General features: G+C 41.4%; 1 protein-coding gene across 1 annotated transcript; it reads right to left on the minus strand.

Annotated features, from left to right (window-relative positions):
- Nucleotides 1-528: 528 nt before the first annotated feature.
- On the minus strand, nt 529-22,202 carry YY1 (YY1 transcription factor). The gene is made up of 5 exons (XM_054161846.1): nt 21,201-22,202; nt 12,145-12,307; nt 4,512-4,572; nt 1,919-2,077; nt 529-878 (listed from the first exon to the last, which is right to left on the minus strand). The coding sequence occupies exons 1-5, from the start codon at nt 21,895-21,897 to the stop codon at nt 696-698; spliced, it is 1,263 nt and encodes a 420-aa protein (XP_054017821.1). The 5' UTR covers nt 21,898-22,202; the 3' UTR covers nt 529-695.
- Nucleotides 22,203-22,575: the final 373 nt, after the last annotated feature.

A 22,575-nucleotide genomic window follows, 5' to 3' on the forward strand; every position in this document is an offset into this window, starting at 1 on the left:
GGGTTTAAATTGATTAACACTATTAAATCACATCTAATATTTGATACTACATGATTTCATTACAGCTATACGATACAATTATACAAAATGTGTTAACATCAAAGAATACAACCAAAATTAAGATAGCAAACAAAACCTATATAACTTTTTTTTTTTACAGGAAAATACTTTTGAAGTATGCATGTAACTGCCCATTCTTTTAAAGAAAATCGACCGCAAGCCAAGTTCTCAACCTCCAGTAAAATCACACATAGCATTACCACGCATATCCCCAAAAAGTGTACAATATGCACACTTGGAAAATACAAAATTAAAAAAATTGTAAGCAACAGGTGAGCTTCATATTTATAAGAACGTGAAAAGAAGTCCAATTTTAGCACTGTTGTATAAAGAATTGTCTTTTTGGATGCAAGTTCATGAACCGGCCCCTCCAGTTGGGGCCACACTTTACAAAACACCGTGTTCTTGAAACAGGATTACAGAGCAAGGTAGAGCATCTTAGCAACGTCACCTTAAAGTTTTTTTGTGGGTTTTTTTTTGCTTTTTATTTACTACTTATCAAAACACGTCCTTTAGGTTTGTAGGGTTCTTTTTAAAATTCTTTCCTAGAAACAATATACAAAGGGGAGGCATATTTATTTCCAATTCATATTCCTGTAAGATGCTTTGAGTTCAAGAACTTTCTCCTCCAACTTTCACTGGTTGTTTTTGGCCTTAGCGTGTGTTAAGATGTGAGATTTCAGGTTAGTTGATTGCGCAAACTTCTTATTGCAGCCGTCAAATGGGCAAACATAGGGCCTGTCACCAGTATGAATTCGCACGTGTGTGCGTAAATTGAAGTCCAGTGAAAAACGCTTTCCACATCCTTCAAATGTACACTGTTGAAAGGAAAAGACAGACTCCATTAGCTAACAAAATAGCACCAAAATGTCAGTTGCCTAGTAGAAGAATATTCCTCTTAAATCGCTAGACTGCACAAACATCAAGGTGGATGCTGAAGATCATTATAGTGAAGCTGTGGGCATTGGTTCTAAACTGCATGACAAATTAAAAGGAATACTTTAGGTTGTTTTGCCACAGTAGTATAGCTGTTTTCAAACAGGGAAATAACTTGCAGCTTGCGAGCAAATGCTTTCAATGAAGCACCTTCTCTGCATATGAAACCGTATTTTACTACAATGTACTAGAAACAGAAAGAATGCTTCACATCAGAATTTCCCTCTTTCAGCGATAATTTGCAAAGATCTGCTCATTCTAGAAGCTCTACTTTTAATATGGACCTGGAATACACCACCAGCACACGCACCTAAGTGAATGCCTGAGGACTGTAGATCAAGTAGAAATAAAAAATAATAAAACCACCCATCTTAAATGTGTACTGGAGATATGCTCGAGACTATCAATCTCTGTGGAGAAAAAATATCTAAAAAATTGTAAGAACTATCATGCAAAGTAGGCAGGGGACTTCTGGGACCAGAGGCTCATGTGACTTCATATAATCAGGAGGAGATTCAATGACTACCATAATTCTGTTGGATGCTGCTTAATAGCCACTACTGAAAATCATGAGTCAACTTAACAAATAGCCCAGAGTCCCAGTTGTCTCTAAGTGCTAAGTTGAAAAGATGCAGAGAAAGAAACATTTTACTCATTCAGCAGGAACTGTGGACTTCATTTTTGAAGTGGCTAACTACATCATATTTTGAAAGGTATTTCCCACATATATACCATTTGCTAATTTCTAACAAAAGCCCAGGGAAACAGTTAACAAAGTATCTTAAGGGGACTTTCCATTTTTAAGGTATCATTCAGAGCCTCATTTGATTTTAGAAAAAACAGAGTATCCCTAAAGTCATATGGAAGCTAGGGAACAGTTACAGTCTGCATATATTCACCAATGTTTGGAGGTTAACAGTACCTGAAAGGGTTTCTCTCCGGTATGAACTAGCTGATGTCGCTTTAGTTTTGAGCTCTCCACAAAGGCCTTGCCACATTCTGCACATACGTGTACCCGAGGGCCATGAGTGTGCAGATGCTTCCTCATGGCAGAGTTGTCCCTGAACATCTTTGTGCAGCCCTTAAAAACAACAATGAAACTCAATTAGTAGATAAGCTAGTTCCAGTAAAGGTTTTATCTGCTACAGTACAAGCACTCAAAATGCTTTTACATCCTGAATACTTTCTTAAGTACTGGCCATGAAAGAGAGATCCTTTACATTTAAAAAAAAAAAAAGGCCAAGGAAACTGATCATTTGAAAAGCTGACACAAAAAAACTCCCACAAACCTGTCACATAATCCTAAACAAAAAAAGCCCCAATCCCTCTCCTCGGTCAAATGAGTAATATGACAGTCTCATAGAGAAGATGCAGCTCTAATAGAAGCAAATGAGTAAAACAAAGGCACTTAGAGTTTTACAGGGGGGAAAAAGGAGGGGGAAAACAAAAAACAAACCACAAACAAACAAAATAGCCAAACAACAAAAGATAGAATAATAGTTCATGGATACCCATGGTATATTCTTCAGGGTGCTACATTCTGAGTACTCCAGTATTACAAAATACAGTCTAATACACCACAGAATATTCTCTAGTACTAATCTGTGTGTGCACCACTCCATCTCCCAACATTCTGTCTTCTTCCTGAGGAGAAATCACTCAAGACGGTGTCCAGCATGTACCAGCTTATAGGAACTATCTTGTCCTAACTGGCAGCAGCACACTGGTCACTATCACCTCGAGAATTAAGAGACATTGCCACTGCTTCTACAGTTGAAACCTACAAAGTGACCCTGTGCAACTGAGTAAGGTTGAAGAATCTGAGTTAGTGTCAACACACTCACATTAACTCAGGTACAGCATCAGAAGTCTTAATCTGGGTTCTATGCTGCACTGACATAGGAAAATGACTTTGATTTCAGAGTACACTTAAGAGTAACCTGATGTTCTCCTTTGGATAATTTTTCTGTCTTTTTTCCACCTTTTAGTGACAGTAGACATCTATCATGTTTTATAAATGTCTTCCTCAAGGTTCCAATTCCCTCAAAAAATCCCATTAACAACTGTAAATTCTATCTGTACTCAGTGATGTTTAAACTTACATAAAACTAGTCTACCGACATCACTGTTATGAGGCATGAAATTCACCAATGGAACTTCAAGGAACATTAAATTGCTAATCTTAAATTTTGAAGGCTTCCTCTTTGGAGGTACTTTTTTTCCTCCTCAAAAAATTAATAACCACCTTTATTTACACCTTATTTCTTTAAAAAGGGGCAAACGCCACTTTCAGTTAGAGTTCTCTCTTCAGGCACTAGAATTTCTTTGACTAATTTAAGAAGTCTTCTGCCACCATTCATTGCATGTGACAGAACTAAGTGAGGCAAAGCAGCACCAAAATAAGCATACCATCCACCTTTTTCGCATTTATTTCAAAGTGCCTACTTGCCTCTGAGAGGAGCACTTATAGCTTCTATAATATTTTCCTTTTGTAAATGTAAGTCACAAATGCACAAAACCTAGAAACACTAGAAGAGAGAGTGTGGAAGGATAGAAGAGTTTTTTTTACCCCTGTTCAGATGAAGTTGAGGCTATGAAAAAGTAAATCAAAGAAATGAAGGCAGCATTCCTTGATACTGTAAGGAGTTCATGAATCTCCACATACTATACTACAAGAAAAACATGACACTTGTAGAACATAAAGAGTTGGAAATCAATATAAGCAACAAAGAGGAATCCAGTAAGTTCCTTGGAATACAGCTATCAGAAAGAAGCCTTCTATTCAGGCTCTCTGCTCTATGTGTACTATTAGCTGTCTGCCCTGATTATTTGCTCAGGCTCACACTTATCTAGACCAGAAGTCAGCAAGCTTGTATTTGTCTTTTTTTCATTACAAAGTCAGCTAACAGAAGCTCTACAAAAGCTGGATAATGCAGTAAAGCTAGATGCTACCAATCCAGGTGACTGTCAACATTTGTTCAAGAGAGAGACTTCCCAGTTACCAGTGGATTAGAATTGTATCTCCAAGATGCCTCTCTCTCAAGATGATGCACCTTCCAGCTGTGTGGAATGTAATTCAAAGTCTTCCAATAATGCTGACTTTGGCATCTGCACCATAAATTGCTGATTCCTGATCTAGACTCCAAATCTGTCATAGTTTCCAAGCAGAGGATATATAGATCTTAGGAACGTACTTTGAACAGCTTTCAGAACATTCTTTCAAGTATGTATTCTTGGGTGGCAGGAAATCACAACAGTAAAACCAGCATGTTAGGGACTGTGCATCATGGTTACCAGAAGATTAGAGATGCACTAACCTTAAGACAAGGAATGGGAATAATATATTATTTAGTGAAAGGTTTTTAAGGAAGCTTCCAAAGAATAGTAACTAAAATATAGTTAACTGAGTGCAGTCCATTAACAGTAAGATATTTTAGTTATTCATTCTCAAGAAAAAACATCAATACAAAAATCTCATCTACAAATTGCTACCTACTAAGAAGCTGAGTACTTACTTTGTGAGGACAAGCTATCGTTCGTGGAGCATCATCTTCTTTAATTTTTCTTGGTTTCATTCTTAAAGATAAAATAAAAACCCAATCATTAGTAGAAAAACCTTAGTAGACAGCTATTCTTCCCTATCTGCCTACATAATGTGCACATTTATTCAACAGCATTACATGCATCAGTAATGTGCAGTTTAAATTTTCAAAACCTTCACAGTAACAGTACAATTTGGCTTTTGGGAAGGTCAGCTTTTCTAGAAGGATCTCTCACATACAAAGACGTTTAATACTACCTTCCCAGTCCTGTGAACGCATGAAAATAGTTTTGTTCTGACTTACACCAATTGTCATTAGAAGGATTTGTTTGAAAACCTTTTTGGTGCCAGTACCCATGTAGCCTATTTATCCTTTCTCTCCATCCCTGCACCCAGACATCAAGCACAGAGCTGCCTCAATCTTTTTCAATATTTTCACCACACAAGACTTCAGAAGAAAACTCTACAGAAGCAGGAGAACTGGCAAGCTGTGGAATCTACACAATGCAGACATCCACTATACTCACAGAAATTGCAATTATTCTTACTTTAAGGTATTGTACATGTGTCATTTGCCAAGAGTGGAATCCAAACAATCATCTGTTTACTGTTGGTCTTGATTGGCATCTTCACCACTCCTTTAGAGGTGCCATTTATTTCCATTGACTACATAAGGAGCCCAGCAAACTATCATGAGTTAGGCAACTGAAACACAGTAAGGCTTCGCACAGAAAACAATGGTAGCACAGTCCTATTGTAACAGCCACATGTCTAAATGTCAGAAAGGAGCCAGCTGTGTGGACACTATTCCATGGAAGTGCACTGTTCTTCTACCTATCTTTGTTTTTCAAACTTGTAGTGCTGTGTTCAAATAATGAAAAAGAGCATTATATCCCCAACAATCTCCTCAACTGCATGTATTAACAGCTCCTAGAAGACAGGTGTGAGGTACTTCTCCTCTCACCACCAGCAGCAGCATATCTAAACATTTCATCAATTTAAGGGAAGAAGCATCCTCAACACAGCAAACTGTATCTGTTCCTGCAGGCCAGCCTCTTTATTACCTTAATCTTCCTGATAACTTCTTTATTTGCAAGATTATAGACCAATTTAAACAACCTTACTGCTTAGATAAAATTTACATAATCCAATTGGAATACAGAATGATTCTGCTGTGTTAGTAGTTTAACACCTTGAGTAAAGTTTTAAGTACCTAAATCCAAACAAATGATTTGGCTTAACTTTCTGATTACATTCTCCAGTAACATTCTAGACTGGTAGTACTACATGTACTGAGTCTACAGGAAATTACACACACATACCCCAAAAGAAAGAGAAAAAAAAAAAAAGGCAGCTTTCAACTACTCCTTGCATGGGATTCTCCTCATTATGTCTCTGCCATTTTTCAAGAGGAAAAGACATAGAAATGAGCATCTGTTATTCCAAAACCTGGACACACAGAAGAACGTCTTGACACGATGGGACATGAAGAGAACACAGTGCCATGTTTTATTTCCATTAGAGAACAAACACCCTTAGAGGACAAAGCTGGCACCTCCTTAACAAATAACGGAGTTAGAGGTAAATTGTTGGCTGAATCATTCCTTCAGCCCCCCAAAACCAAAGCAAAGTAATCTCAGACCAAATATCTTTGTTTTCAACCTCAAGAGTGAGTAAAACCACTATGGTTCTCGAGTACTAATTAACCACTTGTAAGGGGAGACACTAAACAGAAAAGGAATCACCACCAACATACGTGGTAAATAGCTTTAGTGGGCAACACTAAAGCTATTTACACTTGCATTTTTCACACTGGGTGTAAGACTCCAGTGATCATAGTGTTAAACCCTATTTGTAACTTGAAGTGTGCAACCTAAGCTTCACATGTGGAAGACTGTGTATAAGCACAGGGTTCCACAAGCAACTGAGCTAGTCAACAAAACAGACGACACTTCAACAGGAAAAGGCAGCCAACAGCGTCCAGGTTTGCATTTCACTGCCACAGGCAGTAAGAAGCTGCTGGGCCCCTCATACACTTGGGATTAAAGGCATGACAACTATGACAGATAATTTTGTCCAAAATGTTATCTTGCTCACTAGGCTGTGGAATCCATATGGACAACACTCAAAAAAGAATGAAAGACTTACATATTCAAATCTATTAGAAAAAAAGATTTTGGTCTTACTTTAAAATAAACTTTCTGCAAAAGGAGACCAGGCTAGAACCTGAGCTGATGATCTTAATTAATTATACTGTTGCAGGTAGCTCTTGCTGGCAGCTAGACTTTTGGCTCCCACCCAACAGAGCATCTCCATCAGCTTCATCCAACTTTTCTTAGCCTGAAACATTAAAGACACAACTCTAACACATAAAACAACTGCTGACACACATTAATACTTGGCTGGAACTTTAGAACCAGCTTCCTTTGCAGAAAGACCATTTACGCTGCAAGAACAGATTTTCCATTTCTGCAGTGAGTTTATGTGGGCTGCGCCTAGTAGTGGCAACTGCAGACTAGCTAACAGTGAAAAATAGCAAGTGTATCTTTAGGATCATGACACTGCAACACTGTGATTAAAGAGTAAGTCTGTTAACTTTTATCGGTAGAATGGAGGGAGGGAATATGGGCAGCAGAGCAAGCAGGAAGGTGTGCAACCCAAGAGCCACACAGAATGAGCTCCATGGAAACACATTCTCTTATCCACCCATAAAGACAACGGAGTCAAATCACAGGTATTAAACCATGTGGTTCCTCAAAATAAGGCAAGCAACTCAGTCATTGTACAACATTAGAAAGTAAGCTACTCCTTTCATCTACCCAGATGAACTGAAAGTGTACCATGACAGAATCAATCCCCACCTCAAACCTCTGCCAGTCTCCACAACTTACTGTCTTGTAGACAGACCCAATTTTAAGTTACCTACTGAAACAGTGTTAAGGACAGGAATAAAGGAAATCAAAGTCAAAAACCAAATACCAGTGTAGAATTTCTCCCCTTTTTGCCTCTGCTCAACTTGTGTTCTCACATCTTTTCTTCCTCGATGCATAAAGCAACTTAAACAGCATTACTTTCTCAAGGCAAATCCTAGAGGTCCTCTGTAACCAGAAATTATGTTGACCTGTGCTCGTAACTACATCCCTAAGAACTGTTAGAAGAGGAAGAAATTATTCCTATCAGGAGTCACTGGCTCTTCTGATGTGTTCCCTTACTCTGGCATTCCCTTTGTGCTACCCTACTGAAGCAGAAACAACATGAGTATCATGGCTCTATGCTGCTACAAGAATTCACTTGCGCTGAAGAACTGAAACTGGCTAGACTGGCTTTTGGATAAATAGACAAAAGGGGAGTGGCACACGGTGTACCAGGAATTTATCTACAACCACGGAGCCTGTAGCAAACTGTGACCCAAGCATGACAAGAGATTAAGTAGGAAAATGTCTAAGACTTGTCTTTCACTCCAAGCCTCTGTAAAAAATAATTACTAGTTTTGTTCCAGTTAAAAAGAATACGTGTGAACAGAGTGACCTTTACAGTGTGGCACAGAGCAAGGTATTTCCTCTCCTTTTGAGCAACACTGAGTAAAGCAATTTTCAGTTTATCACCCTTTAAGCTTGTCTGTAAAAAGAACAAAACCAAACCAAAAGCACATACCTTATAAAGAGGATTAAGTCATAAATCTAATTGACCAGAATGCTTTGTCACTTTTAAGAACAGCATCCAGTTTCAAATTCTAGTGCAGTTTCCTCTGCTTTGTTTTTGAACTATTTTTGGAAAGGCAAGGCAGTCCTCACAATGGCTCCCCCTTCAGAGAAGAGCTGAAGACAGAGCCATGGAGAGTGAAGTTTTTACCACTAGGATTCATTGTTGTGATAATATCCCAGCTATACCATATTCCACTCTAATTTCTAAGTTTTACTGATGTCTGTCTTCTGCTGTCTTTAGACAGTCCTGGATCTGTCTGGAGTAGGAAGCAAGCAATCAGAGATATCCTTTGTAGTGCCTTTGTTTCAGGGAATTTGCCATATGCATCAACCAGAAACCTGTCTGCTACTTTACCAAGCTTTTGTTACGATGCAGTTATGACCTCTTCACAGCTATCTACACAATTACCTGTAGCCAATTTAGATTTGGATGAAACTTTTTATTTCACTTGAAGGCATTTCCAGTGTCCTAGTTAGACATATCAAATGGGAACATGGTAATTTATTAGGCTTTATTTCCTTCTGAGCAGATAATTCACCACTAACATTTCACCATATGATATGACTAAGAGAAATCCACAGATGTTTTGAGGTTTTCTTTTCGATTGCATTTTTAAAGCATACTAGAGAAAGTAATGAGCTTTACAACAGAATACAATCATTGTAAAAGGCAATAAATTGCTCAGCCAGGTATGAATTATGGTAATTTGTCTATGCATTGCCAAACATATCCTAACATTCTGACACAGCTTGTTTATTCACAGTGTTTTCATTAGTTTCAGAATGTATAAAAGCCTTTCCAGGAAAAACTATAAGAGTTCCAGTTAAAGGGTCCAGATTCCTGATGCATGACTCAGTGACAAATGCACTAAAAAACAGCGAAAGACAATTGTATTACAAGAGACAGACCAACTGCTCACTGCTGGTGCCACCTAGCTGCCGAGGAGTTGTGGTGCCATTTTTTAAAATTTATTTTTCTTTTTAATGGAAAGGGCTGCAGAGGACTGCAAGCCTTAAGCCCATCTTTGCCTTTCCTCTTGCTAGCCAGACCATGATAAAAACTTCAGAATCCTGTCTGAAAGCTGTTACCATTAGAACTCAAGCTTTGCTCACTTAAACTTAACCTCAGAACGTTGTTAGTAAGAACTGAGGATGTAATTTATCCTTACTCAAAATGAACTGCTTGATTAATCTAGCTTGATTTTGAGTAGCTAATTTCTACAAACATGTAGTGAGATTCTTCCAACTACATCAATGAAAACAGGAAAGCAACCCAAAATAATTTGCTCTTGACTGCACAATACACAGCATACAATTTCACATGCTTCTTTACATGTGGAATGTGCATAATCTTTTTTCAAGTCATCACAATTCTGGCTTGTTATTCAAAACCTTACAGCATGTGAAGCCACTTAGTAAGTTTAAGAGTTTCAGCATCACCTGCTGCTCAAAGTTTACAGAACAGTTACTGTGCATTTCAACATTCTGAATTGAAAAGCAACCAGCAATGCTTGAAGTTTTCACAGAGCTTCACACTAAGTATTCTTTTACAATGCATAACTATATTCCTAAGAACTCCAAACCAAATGCCAGCACGCGAAAAGCCAGTTTCATTTTCCAGTGATACTGCACACAGCAACCTAGATCAAGAAGACAAGTGATCAGTATAAAAATAGGTTTGTACTTATTAGTGCTTGAGTTCATGTTCCTAGATGAAAGGAGTCTGTCCCTCCAACATGCTTCACTGCACGAGGGCCAAGACCTTAAGAGCAACACACAAATTCTAATACATCCATGAATAATTATGTATAGCTCAGGCTAAAGACTAAGATCTAGCATAGAACTAGCATTTTCTTCTTAATTCTCCCCTTTTTATGGCAAGAAATATTTGACAGTCATCAGCTCTGACAAAGAAATCAGAAAAAAAAAAAATCTTAAAACACTGCCTCAAGTTTTTGCATACCTAAAATTAAGCATAATTCTTCATAGGTTTTGTGTAGCCTGAGCATACTGCTTACTCAACCATGTATTTTTCTTACAACTGAAGTGGATTACATTTTATTTGCTGTACAGAAATATTTACACTGTACACACAGAGCTCAGTTTTTCCATCATCTACTACAAATTCTAGCTATAGAACTTCCTAGAATAAAACGAGTGGCAATTTTAAATTACTGTCAGATGCCACTATTTTCTCCACAGAAAGATGCAATGCATTTTATAGTGTTAAGAAATATCAGATCTGTCTGTCTAGAAGCAATCTGGTCATTTCAGAAAGCCCAAATCCTGGCAACCATTTCAAGTATTCAAACCAATCTAGAGTATTTGCATAGAGAATACCCTATGAGAAAGTAACTTCTTTCAAAAGATTCAGTACCTGAGTGTTAAAAACAAGCTGAACAACCTTTGGTTCTATTACAACAACTGAGAATAACATTCTAAGCACATGCCGAGCAGAAATTTTTAAGTAAGGGATTTAGAACACAGTGCATAGTATCACCTACACATCTGATTTCATACACAGAAAATAATAAGTAAAAAAAAGTATTAACCTTACAGTCGGTCTTAGAGAGAGTCATTCTCATCAACAATAGTAAAACAAAAGTAACAACACTATCAACAGCTAGAACCAGTGTAGACATAATCCTGTTTTCAGCTGTTGCTGATGTGTTTTTATACATTTTCAGATCAGCAAGCCCTGCAAGACTATCTTATGAGGAGCCTTCAAAACCCATAGCTGAATGGGACAGAGCTGTGCTGGGTCCTCTGGCACACACACTCTGAAGGGTAACTGAACAAGCTGTAAAAAGCAGCAAAGTCAGCAAGATGAAACAAGTAAATGTATGCACTGGATACCAACATCCACCTAACAAAAAACCAGACCAGAACCTTGTCTCAACAGTTCCTGCCATCTAGCAATTAGCTGGAAAATCCAGTGATTAAAAAAAAAAACAAAACAAAAAAAACAACCAAAACATAAAACCCCCTAAACCCCCCATAACTTCTCCCTCTACCAACTGACAAAGGAAGACTAACAACATCAGACTATCCACCTGTCCTACACACCAGAATTGTGCACCAGAGTTCTGAAGAGTAGCCAGCTGGTAACAAAATAAAAATGAGTATGTATTCAATACGTACAAAGTTTTGCTTTTGACAAGAGAAAAGTCAATCACAGCAGCTGCAGAAGGTTAGCAGCTGAGCTCGGGTATTTGGAAACAACAGCGTTAATTTAATGCTGCCCTGAGCCCTCTATACCAGAGTCAGGGGCTATGCAGAGGAAAAAGGGAAGAAACACCGTGGTTTTGGTACTACCCCCATGACAGTTTCTGTCACTTCACCTCTACTTTAAAGTAAAAATCACCCTGTAACTCTGGTCAATGTATTGATATGTAAATAAGTGAGAGGAAAAATCCAAGCAGTATAGTTGCCAACGGTGAAGCTGCAATTATCAGTGACACTTGAAAGTGTAAGACACTCCTCTAAAAAGACATTTAAGACCTGGAGTTTAAGAGTAAGAAGCATATGAGAAAGAGCAGTAAGTGGCTTTACAGACTGAATATTGCATTTCACTTATTGGACCCTTTCATGCTGAAGAATCTAAGACTGCTCACATGAAAGATACAGTCTATCACATAACACACAGTTTATCAGTGTGTTTAGGTCCTGTCTTACCCTGCAAGAACTAAAAACCAGAAGTCATTGAGGGAGTCACTGCTGACTATAAAATCCAGTAATTTTAACACAGTATCAACTACTCTGTTCTGAAATAAGTCTCATGTTTCCAAGTACGATTAAATGGAACAATAAGCCATGCTAAATCTACTATTTATTTTGCCTAACAGTTTCATAATTAAAGCAGTGAAAAGAAAACCATTTTAAACATCTCTTCTTCCTACTTACCTAGCAAATTCAGCCAGTTGTTTGGGGTCTGAGAGGTCAATGCCAGGTATCCCACCAGGAGGAAGTTTCTTCCCTGTCATGTATTCTGAGTAATCTGGAGGAGAATTCTCTCCAATGATCTGCTCTTCCACCACCGTTTCATGGTCAATATCTTTTTTATCATCTGAAATACATAAAATACTCCATTCAATATATAGTAAAGATCAAACAGTACATAAGTATTAGGACGCATCTCAACACAAACTCACTATTGCTGTACACTTAAAAGAATACACTGCATTTCCAGATTTCCATGCTAATTGTAAACAGCAAAAAGACATCCAGTTACAGCATAAAGAACACTGAAAGAACAGTGGCTTATCTACTTAAACACGGAACTAAGGAAATAAGTAGGAAAAAAAAAATATAAAAATCTATAAATGTTTGTTGCATTTGAAAGATAATGTGCTTTTCCTGAAACAATGCCTAAATACTTAATTTCCCTAACCTCTTCAAGACTAACCTCCACCATACTTATTTTGTATCTAAACAACAAAAGGTAACAAAGCAAGCCTATCAGAGTAGTGGCAGTTATTTACTGCAAGACTTTAGGACTAGTGATCTTTACCCTGGAATCTTTAGAGTCCCTTAGCCTCCAACACAAGTGTCATGGAGCGACAAGAAATGTGAAAACAACTGCTAATAGTCTTCAGCATCTGCTCAAAGTTTTTCAAACCTGCACAGATCTTAAAGAATAAAAAATGTTAAACAGTATGACTTGCTCCCACAGAGGCTTCTGCCTTGCCTGGCAGAGGCCAGCCTAAGCTCTTTCCCACTCCCTTATGTACATATTCAGAGCTCTGATCTGCATGCCAGTTAAGATCCTGCCCTAGAGCTCCTCCTATGGATCTGTGCTCACTGCAGTGAAAACAGTTGGAAGACCTGCTGTTACTGTCTACTCATATTCAGACCGTATAATATGTCAAGACATGAGGCTTTCTTTCCCTCCTCTTCCATGTTTAACAGAAACCAAGGAGACACCAAGAATGCAGAGAACAAACATCCACTGATGTTCAACAGTGCACACACCAACATCACTCCTGTTTTCCACCCTCGAATACACCTAGAACAACAAATGTATTTCTATGGTTGTAATCACTCACTTTAATGTTAATAAACTTGCCACTACACTACTACTCCTACCCTCCTGTGTATGGGGAGCAGATTTTGTAAATCACTTTAATACAGAAAGGGTTTAAAATGTCAAAGTATTTACAAATATTAACAGGAAGTTTTGTTTTCCAGGTAACATTTAAGGAATGGAAATACAAGGTGGTGGGTCAGAAATGGCATTTCCCCTCTTCAAACAAACAAGCACACAAAAACCCCCAAACAAACAGGAATGTAATGCAATAGGGTTTGGGGGGGTTGTTTGTTTAGCTCTTGTTTTGGGTGTTTTTTGGTGGGTGTGATTCGTTGTTGGGTTCTTTCTCTAAAAAGAAACTCAGGAAATAACATTATTCATTAGTCCATAACTTAGGTTAGGAAAGCTAGGACAAATACATATGCAAATAAAATAAATATACAAAGGATAAATTTCTATTCAATTTGTAATGCCTGCTTTTCATGTTTGCCACTGAGCTATTTCTAGAAATGTTACTGCTAGTTTGGGGTTTAATTTGATCTACCAGATCAAATAGCAGTTCATGTATAAGTTCCATGCTGAAAGAGGAAAATAGACTCCAACACTGCAAACACAGGAGTGCTAGTAAGAATTAATCTACAGCAACGAACTTCAACAAACTACAAAATCAACTTTTCGTAATTTTTTTTCTCTTCCCCCAAATCTAGTTTTCCCACTCATCACACTACCTTTCAGTCTTTATCAGTGCTTTAAAGGAAGCAACTGAATTTGCCTTAAGCAAGTATTATATAGTATGTTTTACAGCACCCGCAGGACTTACAAATTCAAGTGAATAAACCCCCAATTTGGCAACAATTTGATCTTCCAAACAGAAGCTTGAGAAAAGATACTTAGCAATGCCTGAAGACAGAAAGACATTTTGAAGCTCAGAAGAGCACAAAACTGCAAAGCTAAAAGTGATGCCTTCTCCATGCTGCAGACTAGATAGAATGAGATCAACTGCCTTTAATGCCACCGCTTCAACAGCTACCCAGAACTTCCAGTTTGACTATGTGATGATATTCATGACAGGAACAATTTTTCATTTCCTGCCTCAAATCAGATGCATGGCTCAACACAGAAATTTTGTATACCTTCTGATCATCTGAGGACCAAACTGAAAGTCAGCCTTATCAAAGACTTAACAAGCCAGCCTTAATGAGTATTGTTTTTAAGGTATTGACAGTTATGTGAAAATGAAAACCAATCAAATATTCCTACACCAAAACAATTTAACTCTACAGCAACACATTTGCTATTGTGAAGACTAATTTAAAACAAAACAGACTTAAACAACATACAAAACATTTATCCCAAACTGTTATATCAGGCTAAGGTCTATCATGATAGAGTATCTCATTCACACCAAAAGTCAAGTACTTCTCAAAAAGCAGCAATGGATTTCAATAGCTCTTTAGTACCCACACCGTCCTAGTTGCAAACCATCCTATGACATCAGTTCAATGGGAATGCAAAACAAGAACAATACAAAACCACCACAAACAAAAAACCCACAGCACTTCATTGGAAGATGTTTGGATGAATTTTACCCATGTCTTTTATGGACGAATTTATCACAAGTGTATTTTGATCCCCTACCAACCTGGACTTGGCAGATCAAAGTTTGGAGGCTAAAGTCCAAGCAAACTTTCACTGAGGCTTACAAATTTAACTGATACTCTCACTTTGAACAGGGTAAATTGCTTGATTTTTTTTCTGCCTTCAAGGAAGTCCTGATGTCCACTACATCCAAATTATTTCCCCCTTTTCCTCTCAAGAAGCATCAGAGAATCAAATATTCTGCATTCAAAGCAAAACACAGAGACACAACCATCAATTTCTAGTGACACCTGTGAGAAGGACAGTACAAATAAGGCATTGTAAAGTAACTCCATGCAGTTTATGCCTATGCCAAGCTAATCTGGACACCACCCATGCAAGCTAAATACCAACAGAGCCATGGAGACAGCCAGGAAAAGGAAGTTAACTGCTATACTCTATCTGATCAGCTTTGTTTTCTTCCTTAAAACCACTCGTGTACTCCTTGGGACTACAGCAGACTCAAGTATAAAGGCATTCTGCTTCGGTGAGTATTTAGCACTTTTCTTTTTTATCTAATGCAGCTTTCTGTAAGGAACATGGAACATGATTTTAGTCTCATCTTCTGAAAAATACTGAAGATCCAAATGCATGTCAGCCAGCTAATCACTTCATCTTCAGAAAAATATGCACTACCAGCCACTGCAATAAGCTGTGTCTGATATTTACATTACACAGCTGTAAAATACTGATGTTAGACACCCCACACAAATATCGCCTGACATACCTCTACGCCCAAGTACATTAAGATAGACACTTAGCATCAATTGGGCTGTTCTATGTATCTGTTTAAGATACAACCAAAGAAATCTTCATGTTCAGTGTACTCATCTGCATTTCTCTCATGCCCTACATACAAGCAATATGTACCTTGAACTGGACTCGCTTCTGCACTTCAAAGCAAGTATGTCAAACAAATATTTGTAACAAATCTCAGTGAAAACTTAGCATTTTAGCCAGCCATTTCTTTTAAACTACCACTCAAAACATATTTGTAGTGGTGAAAATAGGCACAAGTTTTAAGAGTACCAAGCTCAAGTACCAGAATTAGGAAGAAGCCAGATTACTGGGATAAAACTAGCAACCACTGGTCCCACATAACATATCAATGACAAAACATTGTAGAATGTTTCCCAAGACTTTATTGATTACCTTCTGCTCTTATTACCATGTTTCCTCCATCTCTTGCAGGTCTTTTGTTGCAGAGAAAATCCATCCACCTTAGAACCCTGTTATTTCATGAATTTCAAAAATAGTAACTAGCTCCATCTGACATCTTCGGAACCCCTCCCAATTTATAAAGATGACTCCCTCTTCCTTAACTCTCAACCCAAGAAGTCCTGTCAGTATTTCTGCCTCAATTATTCTTTCTTTTAGCCATCATATTCCACTTCTAGATCCTGAATTCTCCAAGCCATCCTCCTTCTCTATTATAGAGCAGGCAGACCACATTCTTATTCAATCAGTTTTCCCCCATGGAAAATTAGGAAGGGAAAAAGGAATTCAGAAAGTACACTTGGTAGCAAAGCAATGAAATATAATCCTGTAACTTCCTCCTCAAGGTACCAAGTTAAAAAGACATTCTGCTTAGCAAACAAAAGGATGAAAAACATTTAAACTAAAATTGTCCTTTTATGATCACAGAGTTAAATTATTTTTTTTTTTTTTAGGAATCACTGAAACGCAACTGTATGATAGAGGATGTATTCAGCAACTATGCAGCAACAACTCACTGTGGTAACAGCTTTGTTAGTGCTATCACATTGCATTCTCCTAAGGCAAATTTCTTCACTGGTCATGTTTGGAAGCAAAGAATCATAATTAGCTTGTTAAACAATACAGTTATTTAGCTGACTCTTCTGAATATTAAATTCCATATTGCACAGTATGTAATTTTTTAACCTCAATCTGCTAGGTCACTTTCCCTCCTATGTGCTCTGTGCACAGCTGGAGAACAGGTTCTTCATTCTTTATGTCACCCATCTCTTATTTCACACCACTGAAACAGGAACTGACAACAAGGCTGCATATAGCCATAGTCATCGCCTGACTTCATTTGTGAGAAACTGTGCCAAAGCACTAAGACCTTCTGAATCATCAGCATACAAGTGGCACGGACCTCTTAAGAGAAGGATCCAATACCAAGTTAGAGGATCCTAGTTTGAAGGTGGGCTATGAGGCAACTCAACTGAGATATTCTAAGTGACTAATTGCATTCATGTCTTTCACTTTCAAAACTGAAAAGATATTTAAAACAGTTGCAGCAGAGTATCTACCTCATTGTCTAAGACTCCCTGGCAAAAACGTGTCAGAGCAGACTCAATGCTTATGGATACCAACAGCCTATACTATTGTCTTAGTCAGAAAAGCATTATCTTCTTAATATTTTAAAGGAAACAGCCAATCACCTTCTGCCCCCATTGTGAAAATTTTTCATATAAGAAGCTCATTACCGATCTATCATTACCAGACTGGATGTGAGGAAGAAGTTCTTCACCATGACAGTGGTGAAGCCCTGGAATGGGTTGTCCAGGGAGGTGGTTGAGACCCCATCCTTGGAGGTGTTTAAGACCAGGCTGGATGAGGCTCTGGCCAGCCTGATCTACTGTAAGGCGTCCCTGCCCATGGTAGGTGGGGTTGGAACTAGATGATCCTTGTGGTCCCTTCCAACCCTGACTGATTCTATGATCTGTCATCACAAAGAATTTTCTCATCCCTGCAATGTGATAAAGTCTTATTTTTGCACATGCAGAAAGACAAATAATCCCATTCTGAAGATATGGAACACTAACCTGAACTAGAACAAAGCATTTCTGTTTCAAACTAAACACTTCAATTAAAGTAATCACGGGTCACAAGTTTGGTATCACCATAGATACAAAGGTGATAAGAGAAGCTATGGCAAATCTAAAACCATTGCCAACAACAGTACTGCAACTTCAAAAAACCACCTAACAAGAGAAAGACTGAGAAGTCTCCTTTAATCACATTGCTATGTATTTCACTGATTATTTCTATGTATTTCAAAAGGTGCTACCTGAGATGGTATACTTATTTATGGACAAATATTCATGACCTGCTAAATTTGGTACCACTTGTGTAGGAGCCAATACAGCAGCACAATAAAACAGTAACAAGTAATTAATTCACATTGTCTTCCCACACTGGGGTAAGCAAAGTGCCCTTGTTCTCAATTCAAATACTCAGCAATATAGGGCTCATTGTTTTATCTTGATGCATGGGCTTATTTACTATTCATCTTTTGATAAACTTTTTGTTAAGCATTTAAATCAATTACATCAGTGTGCAAGCAAGTCTTTAATGATGTCAAAATACAGAGGCAAAACTACTATCTTTGTTCAAGATAAAGTATGCCCAATTCCGTGGGGAAACTTTAGTACAGCTATGCTTTTGCAAGCCAGTAGGTTTGTTCTCCTGTTTTCTTGGCACTTTTTTTTTCCCTGCAGTTTCCTTCTTTTGGAATTTTTCTGGCAATTACTCCCCTTCTAAAATTTCAGAAGGTGGACAATAAACTTCAGCATTTGACTGCTTCAGACCACTTCTGCAACATTCAGTAAGCAGTGTAAGAAGTATAAAAGTCTATCCAATAGGTTCAGTAAACCTTCACAGAACTCTGAGTTAAGCAGGTTATTACCAAAGGCTGTTGGAAGCAGGGGGTGTGTGGGAGATGTTGTATGTGCATGCACACAGGGAGGGAAGGTCAAACTTTAATATTTTTCTTTCATTTATGTATGTTCTGATTTTGCTTCTATGGGCCTTATTGCATATTAAGTCAAGTCAGAATAGTATTTTGCATCTTTCTGCATCATGTTGAGCATAGCAATGCAATTCGACCTCCAGTAGATTACAAGTGGATCGCATTCCCACTGAGCTTGCATCATCATGCTCATAAGGAACAAACCACTGAAATCAATAGGGCTACCCTGATGTAAAAGTTGTATATGCAGAAAGGGAATGAAGTGTACTGGTTATACATATGTTTCACTTCAGTCAATAATCAGCATGCAAAAGATATAAAGAAGCATCCTATCAGGCACTCAATTTCAGAGTGCAAATGCATGCTGGAAATCGTCAGTTTATCTCTATGAGGTCCTGTATGCTCCTAGCGCATGAATCATACATCCCCTTGCATTCAGCTGTCTCAGGTAGCTTCCACAAGGCAAAATACTATGCTAGATAACATTTTCTGTTTTCTTGAATGGTCAATTTTCAGAAAAAAAATCCAGCAAGTGGATTTATTCAGATTTCATACAATGATACACAGAAGCATACAGAACCCCATTCTAGTAAACAGTATTTGGAAAACTCTTAAAAGTTTGGGTTTTGCTCATAAAGAAGCAGGGAACTTTGATCAGACCGACTAGACTAGACTGTCAAACAACTATATACCAGAGGTGCCTCATACTCCAGGAAACCTGTGAGTATTCACTTATATTTAAAAGGGCAGTTAAAAAAAAAAAAAGTTTTAAAATCACCACTCCTTCCATCTTTTCAGACAAGTGAACTCAGCCATCCAAAACACTTTTTTTTCCTTTAACACTGCCCTAACAACTACTGGTCATTCACAAACATAACAAGAGAGCAAACATTCTACATCAGAAGCTTAAAGAGCATCTCAATATGCTTCAAAAAAGCACAATAATTCCGATATGCAAGATAGATTACCAATCTACTACTCAAAGACCATACAATTTAAATGTTACATGAACTGACACTATTTGACCGCTTCCCCCCCCCATTTACATAACTTTAGCACAGACCTTTGAATACCTAGCCTGGCTGCCAGCAATACAGTAAAACAAACAAACAAAAAACACTCAACCACCCAAACCCTCTAGAAGTGCCACAAGTAACATTTTTCTGCTGACTAAAAATACTCTTCTCTCTCTCCTCCCCCACCCCAAGGTTTTAAAGGAAATGATCAGAAAGTAGTGACAGATAAAAGAAGTGGCATGGGCAGGCATATGGCACGTTTATTCCTAGTCCCGAAGATACTAAACATCTTAATAAGCTTTTATTCCCTTTAAAAGACACTCCCCAAAACCCTCGAGTCCTCAAAAAATCATATACAATCTCACATAAGACGGACTCCCTGCGCCCATGTAAAAACCCTATTTAAACCTTTAGACATAACCAAGGAAAAGCTGAAAGGTTTCAGCATGTCAACCAAAAACATCTCCTTTTCTCCCCGCAGCTCACAGGGACGGAGGTTTGCCTCCAGAGCGCTGAGGCACCCCCCCCCCTCGGCTGTCAGACCCCGGTTCCTGACATGAGGATTTCTGAAGGGCAGGTTGTTTGTGGCCGCCCCCTTTGAAGTCGGCGGGAGACGCGGTCAGCCCCCGCGGGGCCGGAGAGTGTCTTTCCCCCGCCGGCACAGCCGCCTTCGGGAGGGGAGGCCCCACCCACACCACGCCTGGCTACCGCAGCGGCCCAGCGGGCTGGTACCGGTCCACCACTAGGCCCACCCCCACCGGGCGAGCTGTGAAACGGTATTTTGGGGAAATCGCTGTCCCCGGGCCGGGGTGAGCCGTCGGGACTGCGGCGCTGGGGCAAGCAATTCTCCCCGCCACAAATAACGGTCGTGGCGCTGAGCACACGCCTCATCCGGGGCAGCCGCCTGCGTTCGGCATTAAAATGCGGCCCAATGGGGCCACGGGTGCGCGGCGGCCACAGTGCAGGGCGGGAGAGAGGGGAACAGCAGCCGGGGAGCCGGCAAGGCAGCGGCGGCCGGGAAGGGATGGCAGGCCGAGAAACAGAAGAGAAGGAGGACAGAGGGCGCCGGGGGGCGGCGGCCGAGGGAAGGGCGAGGGGCAGGCGTGGAGAGAACGGCGGGGCGCCAGGGGGAGCGGCGGCAGCAGCAGCGGTGGGGCGGGGACGGGGGGAGAAAAGAGGAGGTTGGTTTCGCCCCGCACCCTGTGCCCGCCCGCACACCCCGCCTCCCCCTGCTGCAGAAACTACGCCATTGCGGCCTAGTCCTAGAGCCAGCGGCGCGCTGCCGCCCTCCCTCTCGCACCCCCCTCAGCCGCCGCCATCTTGGCGGCCGCCGCCATCTTTCCTTCCCCCCGCCGGAGCCGGGCAGGAGCAGCGGCGGCAGCAGCGCAGACCCCGCCATCTTTTCGGGGAGCCGCCATACTTGCCCTGGCGATGAACATGGCGGCGCCCATCACACACATCAAAACATGGCCTCCCTTCAAAACAAAACTGTCCGAGACGAACCGGGCAGCCGCCGGCGGAGTCAGGGGCCCGGGGAGGGAGGGGTCCGGCGCGCACTTACCCGAGGCCCACATGGTGACCGAGAACTCCCCCTCCAGGGTCTTGATCTGCACCTGCTTCTGCTCCCATTTCCTGCCGCCGCCGCCCTCGGCCCCACCGCCGCCTCCCCCGCTCAGGTAACTCTTCTTGCTGCTCTTCTTGCCGCTGCCGCCCTTCTTAACGCGGCCTCCTCCGCCGGCCGAGGAGGAGCCGCCGCCTCCGCTCTTGCTGCCGGCGGCGGCCACGGTAACTAGGGTCTGCTCAATGTACTCGTCCTCCCCGGCGGGGGCCGGCACTGGGATGAGGATCTGGTCCTCGAAGCCGTCGTCGGCCCGCAGTCCGTCCGAATCGTCTCCCCCTACGACCTCCTCGCGGGTCTGCACCAGAATCACCTCTTGGTGGTGGTGGTGCAGATGGAGCTGTCCCCCGCCGCCGCCAGCCGCGCCGCCGCCCGCCCCGCTAGGGTCCCCGTCCGAAACCAACGGCTGCAGCGCGATCATGGGCTGGTGGTGGTGGTAATGATGGGGTGGGTGGTGCGGGCCGCACTCCTCGCAGCACTCGTCTTCGTCCTCCTCTTCCTCGTCCTCCTCGCCGCCGACCACGGTGGTCTCTATGGTCTCCACCGGGATGGTCTCCACCTCGATTTCGTGCAGCTCCACGATTTCGGCCGGCATCTCCGAGCCGTCCGTGGCGATGTACAAGGTGTCTCCCGAGGCCATGGCGGGACGAAGAGGGGAGATAGCTCCCCGGGTGGCGAGGGGACTTCGGTCCGCTCCCCTCGGCGGATGGTGGGGCTCGGGCTCCTCTCGCTTCTTCTCCTCCTCCCCCTTCCACACAAACACCAGCTCCTCGCAGCCAGCGAGAGGGAGGCAGCCAGCCGCCAAATCCCGGCTACGCTCCCTCGCGAGACTTCCGCTGCTGCCGCCGAGACAGACCTCAGCCCCGGGCGGCCACTGCCGCCGGGGCCCGCCTCCCCCCCGCCAAGCGGCCAATGGCACTGCTCGCCAGGCCCACAGCTCATCCAGGCGAGAGAAGTAGCCTACAGGGGTGCGCCGTGCTGCAGTGGCCCGCCTTCCTTTTCCGCCGCTGGCCTATCAAGGAACGCTGCGAATGTGGAGTGCCCCTCCTGGTGTTGAGCGCCAATCGGCCCGCGGCGGTTATCACCGCCTCCGTCGCCTGCCCCGCCCTTACATGCTGGCTCCTCCCCGTGCGGAAGCACCGTGCCTGGCCCGTCGCCTGTGCGGGCTGTTCATCCGGCCCTCTGTTCTCCTCTCTGCCGGTTGCTGTCTCTGCCGCTGGAGGTGGCTGGACCCGTTTCTCGAGACGCCAGCAGGTGGCGCGCTAACAGCCTGGCGGGTAACGGTCGGCGGGCGATCCGGCTGCTAGCCCAAGTGTGT

This window comes from Dryobates pubescens, chromosome 5 (genome assembly GCF_014839835.1).
Source record: "Dryobates pubescens isolate bDryPub1 chromosome 5, bDryPub1.pri, whole genome shotgun sequence".
Lineage (NCBI taxonomy): Eukaryota > Metazoa > Chordata > Aves > Piciformes > Picidae > Dryobates > Dryobates pubescens.

Bases quoted from the DNA above. Each gene is read 5' to 3' on its own strand.
- YY1 (XM_054161846.1), bottom strand. From the start codon at position 21,897: ATGGCCTCGGGAGACACCTTGTACATCGCCACGGACGGCTCGGAGATG. The intron at 12,308-21,200 runs GTAAGTGCGCGC...TATGTATTTCAG, and splicing joins GGTCACCATGTGGGCCTCGG to ATGATAAAAAAGATATTGAC. The intron at 4,573-12,144 runs GTAAGTAGGAAG...TTTATCTTTAAG, and splicing joins CAACTGGCTGAATTTGCTAG to AATGAAACCAAGAAAAATTA.